A 7744-nucleotide genomic window follows, 5' to 3' on the forward strand; every position below is an offset into this window, starting at 1 on the left:
AAAGTAACATGATTTAGGTTTTGGAAATGAAAATATTGCAGCAGCAATTTTTTTCTTTTCTTCGAGTGCAACACCATCATCCAGCAAGGCCAAAGGAATCAGCATTGAGTCAAGATACCATGTATGTTTAAATTAAGAATTCAACACAGCATCAACAGCAAATGGTTCTGCACATACTGCTTTATACTGATGCATTTGATGAATAGCAGTTACATCCATAAAAGGAGCTTTGATTGTATCATTTGATTGCAGGTACCACTTTGCATAAAAACAAGCCATTAATTCAGTTATTACCTTAATATGTTCTCTATTTTTTTGAATAAAATCAATTTGAGTTGAAAGAATTTGCATTTTTAAATAATATATAGATTTCCCAAGAAATCTGGCATGATAGACCGCCCCAGTTTTTCGAATTTTAATGATAGAAGGAGAAAGATAGCTGACCACTAGCTCTGCAAGTTCTTTTCTATCTTCCCTTACAATATTGTTTTTCAATAAGTAAGATCTACAATACTCAAGAGATTCTGTAGCAGCTTTTTCAACAACAGTTTTTTTAATTTCTTCGCAACCAAATTTTACAAACATAGATGGGTTGCACTCAAAATTAGGCTGCTCAAATAAGGTTTTGAAATGTTTAAACAAAGGGTTGTCAGGGGCCGTAGTTTTTTCATTTGTTATAGCCTCACAAAAGTGCGTGATTCTTAACTCAGAAACATGATGTCTGCAAGCTAAAAGAATTAGATATTTATTTAACTCAGTAGATATTCTTATTAAAGATTCTTTATGTATTCCTGTATTGCTTGATGTGGTATCAAAACAAAGTAATCCAACCTTTGATTCAAGATTGTACTCTTTTAGGACTTTCCTTACACCATTGTACTGATCTTCTCGAGATGAAGAGGGTAATGGCGTAACTCCGAGAATATGGGACTCATTATCAATAGTTGCCAGGACAGCAAGTCTATCATGCTTTAATTTTTTTCCATTTTTAATTTCAAAAAGTGTCTTTTCATCAAAATGTATAATGCATGGGTAGGGAGAAGCTTGGATGCTAAGTTCGACATCTTCTTTACCAATAACTGCCATTTCATGAGCTGTTTGTTTCATCTTTCTAAATGCTGTTGACCTACTGCAATTTACATTTGTAAAATCAACCCTAGAACTATCAAGGATTGCAGCAGTAACTTTTGTCAAAACGTTTGGAGAAATATTAGTAATTGTGGCATTTAGAGCAACATTACCAGAAAAAATATCTTTTGGGATTTCAGCTTTTATAAGACTACTTGACTCTATAGAACGCCAATATCCTGGTTAAAAATCGGAATCAAAGGATGAATCTTCGCTGTTGTCCGTAATAAATGCTAACTCTGAACTTATTTCTATTGATTTAGCAGCATTTTTTATAGATGGATTTCTTTTTTTTGTATTCTCCGAAATCTAAACAGCATACATTATAAAATAAAAATTAATGTACCCAAATTAAAAACCAATGAAAAATTGGAGAAGAGTGAGCAATGAGAGGAGAGTTTTTAAATTCAGAAAAAAGTTTTATAATATGGATTATTATTATAATATATAATACCTTCTCACTATATTTTTTGTCTTCAGGCCCTAGAAATAACTTTCTGTTGTGTTCTTGATCGTATAAAAAATCTAGATCCTCTTTCCTATCTAGGTCTGATCTATTCTTGTCCTTCTTTATCCAGTTTTGTAAGTCAAGTATTCCTGTCCAAAAGATTTTTCCAAGCTCCTTTCTAAACTCTTATTGCTTTTTTAATTCTAAAGGCGACCTCCTGTGCATGTTTTTTTTCAAATTCAAATATTTTTTGCTCAACTTATTCAGCTTTTGTATCAAGTTATCATCTGATTGAAAAGGGAATCCAGCTTTAAGCCAGGGACCTGTGATTTTTCTTAGAATGCACCCTACAATGCAGTTCAACACATCTCTCATAATTTCTGTCTTTTTTTAACGAGCATGCAATTATTATTGACTTTTTTAATGTTTTAGAAAGCGTCAACTTATTAAAAGCTATGTGTAGTAAACTATCTAATCCAGTTGGCAGTTGATCAACTAAAGTTAATAACAAAAATATTCAGGTTGAGTTTGCTCTTGTACAACGTGAAATCTTATAGTCATAAGATTTCACAGTATAAACTATGATCTTATATCCTAAACTAGATATTTAAAATTAAAAAAGGCTCAAAACAAATTCGTTACTTGGTATTGCTGGTTTCACTTTCTCAATAATAAAATGTTTGTATTTTTTCCTTTTTATATTTCGCTTTTCATCGCCACTTTCTATAGTTTCTTACTTTTATTTGCACTTGAAACTTTCATTTTTTGTGACTCTCCTTTGTTTTCTATTAAATTGTCCATTATAATTTTTAAAACTATTTTAAAAGAAATGACATTCACCAATTTCAAAATATGAGATGAAGCTAAAATGTTTACTGCAGAATTTCGCAATAATGTTAATTTACAATTGTCAGTTTTTTTCTTTTTACAACTTTAAGACAGGTAATAAAATTGTTTATTTGGTGAGAACAAAAATGCAAACAAAGTACACGAATCAAATAACAAAAGAAACATCAATAATTAATAAGCCAAACAATGTGAATATAAACAAATAAAATAACTACAAATTATTGCGCATTCTTTTGTTAAATGCGCATATTTTCATTTTTTTGCATAAAATCGTTTTCAATTCAAAGAACTATTAAGAAAAATCACAGATACACATCTAAAAAACAACACATTTAAAAAAAAAGTATAGATTATTATGAGCACTTTGAAAAAAATATATATATTTAAAATATCAAGATTTACCTTGTGCTCAAAGCCTTGCTACGAGGGTACTATTTGGGGCATTTTTAGCGGAGTTTTGACGCTTCAGCACAAGGTAAATCTCAATATTTTTTATTTTTGTAATCTTTTTTTTTTATATTTGCCCCAAATTTAGCTTGTTGTGTATTCGCGTTTTCGAAATTTTATTTTGAAATAAAAAATACATATATATATATATATATATATATATATATATATATATATATATATATATATATATATATATATATATATATATATATATATATATATATATATATATATATATATATATATATATATATACATATATATATATATATACATATATATATATATATATATATATATATATATATATATATATATATATATATATATATATATATATAAATATATATATATATATATATACATATATATATATATATATACATATATATATATATACATATATATATATATATATATGTATATATATATATATATGTATATATATATATATATATATATATATATATATATATATATATATATATATATATATATATATATATATATATATATATATATATATATATATATATACGTAAGTGTATATATATGAATAAAGAAAATATTTTTATATTATCATGTATAATATTGCATACTTGAAAGAGTGCTCAATAGATAAACTAGCTACCAGTAGCATTTTGCTACCAGTAGTAGTAGCAAGTTCAAACTTTTACTACTTGCCTGATGATTGTGATAACACATAAAACTCAGAGTTGCAATATTAAATTATATTATAAACATTAGCATTTAGCTAATTCCTGGTACTGCGGGTGACAGTAACATTTATATTATATATATATATATATATATATATATATATATATATATATATATATATATATATATATATACATATATATATACATATATATATATATATTCATATATATACATATATATATATATATATATATATATATATATATATATATATACATATATATATGTATGTATAATATATATTATTTATATATATATATATATTATTTATATATATATATATATATATATATATATATATATAACATACACAATTGGAATAAAAAAGATTTTTAAAACAGCACTTAAAATTTCATATTTACATTCATTAGAAATTGCTCGATGTTATTCAAATATTATTGTTAGTTGTAATATTTTATGCTAAACAAACAATATAATAATATAATATAACAATATAATAATATAACATAAACAGTCGAATACTTTTTATTTTTAATCCGCATTTAAGTAATATTAATATATGCACATTTGCAGGAACAGAAATAATAATCTTTTATCGAAAATGTGACTGCAACTTACAATCGGGTACCAAATAAAATTAGAAGTGTTCACAGACTTTTAAAAAGAGTATTCATAGATTTTAAAAACTTGAGTACAAACAAAACGATTTGATCAACATTGGTTGCAGTGAAAGAAATGTTTGTTTTATTTTAAATGTGGTATAATTGAAGTTTATAGAAACTAAAAACTTTTAGGTTGTTTTACAAACAAAGAATACTTTCTATTGATCCTTTTTTTTTGGAATACTTATTATCAATTTTAATTCTGTTTAGGTTTTATATTATTTTCGGTTCATGCAAAATGAAAATGAACGATAGAGTATTATATCTTCTCATATACATTTTTATCACTCCATCTGTTGAAGGGGTAGAAGGAGAAGGAGGAAAAGGAGTGGTTTAAACCACAAACGTATAAGAAATCACCATTTATGTTATGTTCAAATCTATATTGTAAAATAAATAGGAAAAAAAATATGCATTTGAAACTTGATAATAATAGCATCAAACTGTTCCAAATTACCAAATGCGACAAGCCATCAAGTGTTCCAAGTTACTAACTGTTTTGTATATTGAAAATAGATAAATTATTTGTAATCAAAGATATATCGCAATTGAGAAAGCAATTAGGAATGCATTTTAGAGCAATTAAGTTGCATCATTCGCATAAAATATTTTTTGTATGTATATATTTCATGAAAAATGTTACTATAAAATATACTAATCCAAAGTGTTTTAAATATTTGTCTTGTTATTTAATAAAAAGATACGTGGTTCGAAGCCGGCTCTAACCATATATGCAACCTTGGTAAGGAAGGAGGCGTGAACTTCCTTGTTAAATGGCACTTAGCGATGCTCTGTTATTAGACCATAGTGACTACTTGGAGCATCTAAGTTTCTCAGAAAAGAAAAAAAAAAAACTTACCTTAATACTTAAATATAAATACATTCATATTTATTTTATTTTTTTTTAACTTTTTTATTTATGTGGTTATATAATCATGAAAAAAAAAAAAAAAGACAAAAATCAGCGTCATTCACCCCATTTTACTTAACTAAATAAATAAATTTAGCTTAATACTTACATTTAAAAACAATCACTTTATTAATTTTTTGCTTTTCTTTTATTTATTTGGTTTAAAAGTCACAAAAAAGAGGCTATTTTTATATCTGTTACACCATTGATCTTAAAGACAATATTTCAGTCTGCAAATTAACGAACATCCTAAAAGAAAAAAAAGTGCCATTGGCATATTATGAGCAAAATTGTTTTTAATCCGTCTTTTCTATAAAATAATAACTAAGATTTAAAAAGTTGGACAAGATAATTGACGTATACAGATAACAATCAGTAAACTTTGGAGAGTTGAACCTATTGAAATAACTTCGATTCAATGATTTGATTGACGTTACTAAGCATCTTAAATTTTTCTTTTTCCAAACAGTTGCTTTTTAACAGAGTTTAACATTTTAAATTTTGTTTAAATAGTACTACAATAGCTTTATAGCATAGCATAGAACTCATTGCTGTTATTTGCGTTATATTGTTTTTAATGTATAACATACCTTTTCAATTATATAGTTTTTATTATATCATGTTATTGACATACGCTTTTGTTTTTAACTTAAAAGAATTGGAAAATAAAGATTGTGGCATTTTTCCTGCTATTTTTTTTAGTATTACCATCGTAAAGCCGTTTTTTAAAATGTTTACTGAAGGATTGATTACAATACTCTGGCTGCACGCTATATAACTTTAATTTTTTAACTAAATAAATCTAAATAAAGTTATATATATATATATATATATATATATATATATATATATATATATATATATATATATATATATATATATATATATATATATATATATATATACACTTTATAATTATAAATTTTACAACATTTAAATATTAATAAATTTTTGTTTGTAACAAATTACTTTAATTGCAACTTTTTTTTTTTTAATTTTTCTTAATTAAACTAAATAAACTTTATGTTGTTGTTGTTAATTAATTTATTTCTTTGTTAGTTGGGGTGTGTCTTCAAGAATTAAAAACTGTAAATTATAATTAAAAAAATTAAATAAAGTAATGAAATTCAAATGTTGTGATAATGCATTCAACAGAACCCAGCACTACCGTTTTTCAATTTATTGAATCGGATGATTTGCAGGTTTTACAAAAAGAAAATGAAAGTCTTCGCACGATAACTTTTATAACATGCATTGCTGTTATTACGCTTGGTGCAATTGGAAACGGATTGGTTGTTCTTATATTGGGAACTCGTAAACCAAAACTAAAATCATTTGAATATTTTATGATAAGTTTGGCTGTATCAGATTTTATAAATGCTGTCGTGGCACCTACCCAAAACATTCTCGAGCTAATCAATTTTGATTTTAGAAAAATTGGATTGTGTGGCTGTAAATTTATATCGTTTATTAGTTTTACGAGTTTGACTGTAACAGCTTTGACTTTAGTAACAGTTTCCGTTGATCGTTTTTGGGCAATCAGGTGGCCGTTACGTAAGCGGCTGCACCAAAAACGTATTGTAGTTGTGGCTATATTGAGTACATGGGTTGCTGCTTCTGTTTTTGGTAGTATTTATTTTGTTGGTAACAATGTATGCTTGAACTCTGTTAATAACAATACAGTGTATGAATGTTATACTTGCATGAAACAAAGTGAGTTTTCCATCTTTGTATTATCTGGTTTTACAGTTCAAACAGGAATACCTATAGTTCTTATGACTGTACTGTATGTTTTGATTGTAATCGAGTTAAGAAATAAATCAAAAATGAAGCGTTTTGTAAGTGATAAACAAGAAATGAAACTTCGTTTGATACAAAATACAAAGTCTACTAAAATGGTTGTCACTGTAGTTGTAATCTTCTATATCTGCTTTCTGCCTATTAACTTGTTCTACTTGTGGTACATGTTCCACAAACATAAACATTTAATTCAAGAGATCAAAATCATTTTTGATATATTAACACTATTACAGATGTGCACTAGTGTAGCAAATCCGATCATTTATAGTCGATTGCATACAACTTTTAAAAGAGAAATTATAAAATTAATCTGCCCGTGTTGCTACGACAAGTCTAGAAAGAACTTTTGGATACGTTTCTCTTCGGTAATTTCGAATGAAAAAACTTTAACAAAAAATGAAACAAGTGAAAGACGTAGTTTACAAACATTTTAAAGGCATTATTTGTTGCGTATCTGAATATAATAAAGTGTGTTAACAACTCTTGTTAACTCAAAATTAACAACTCTTGTTAATTTTGAGAGCGATAAATAAGCAAAATAATCAGAAAAAAATAGATAAAGAGTAATTGAATAAAAAGTTAAACGAAAAAAACAGTTTGTTGTTGCTTATATTTTTAAATCATCTTTACTAATCAAACTGGAACGGAGGAATGTGTTTCTGTGTCTACACTTGGAAATGATTTCAATCATTTTGTTTAAAATGCAGATATATGTTTAAGTCTCAATTTCGTAATTTTCGATGAGACGTAATTTGCAAGATTTAGTTAATGTATGCTTCAGAGCGTCTAAGAATTTTCCACTAAACTGGGGAT

At 25.9% G+C, this 7744-nt stretch overlaps 2 protein-coding genes and 1 long non-coding RNA gene across 4 annotated transcripts in view; 2 read left to right on the top strand and 1 right to left on the bottom strand.

Moving 5' to 3' along the window:
- LOC136077074 (uncharacterized) overlaps window positions 1–2511 on the bottom strand; it is a 3887-nt gene extending 1376 nt beyond the window's left edge. Inside the window, exons 1-2 of one of the 2 annotated variants that reach the window (XM_065791584.1) lie at window positions 1583–2511; window positions 1–1437 (exon numbers count right to left, since the gene is read on the bottom strand). The exon at window positions 1–1437 is cut by the window's left edge and continues 757 nt beyond it. In XM_065791584.1, coding sequence (XP_065647656.1) covers window positions 133–1107 — 975 coding nt within the window. In that variant the 5' untranslated portion in view covers window positions 1108–1437; window positions 1583–2511 and the 3' untranslated portion in view covers window positions 1–132. The other variant, XR_010636809.1, reaches the window with a different exon arrangement.
- LOC101238486 (RYamide receptor) overlaps window positions 1–7525 on the top strand; it is a 40294-nt gene extending 32769 nt beyond the window's left edge. The window contains exon 2 of the mRNA XM_065791585.1: window positions 6191–7525. Coding sequence (XP_065647657.1) covers window positions 6274–7365 — 1092 coding nt within the window. The 5' untranslated portion in view covers window positions 6191–6273 and the 3' untranslated portion in view covers window positions 7366–7525. The remainder of the gene's footprint in view (window positions 1–6190) is intronic.
- Window positions 4112–4895, top strand: LOC136076565 (uncharacterized). The gene is made up of 2 exons (XR_010636380.1): window positions 4112–4317; window positions 4432–4895. It is a non-coding gene; the product is annotated as an uncharacterized LOC136076565 (long non-coding RNA).
- Window positions 7526–7744: the final 219 nt, after the last annotated feature.

Source organism: Hydra vulgaris, chromosome 02 (genome assembly GCF_038396675.1).
Source record: "Hydra vulgaris chromosome 02, alternate assembly HydraT2T_AEP".
NCBI classification, from domain to species: domain Eukaryota; kingdom Metazoa; phylum Cnidaria; class Hydrozoa; order Anthoathecata; family Hydridae; genus Hydra; species Hydra vulgaris.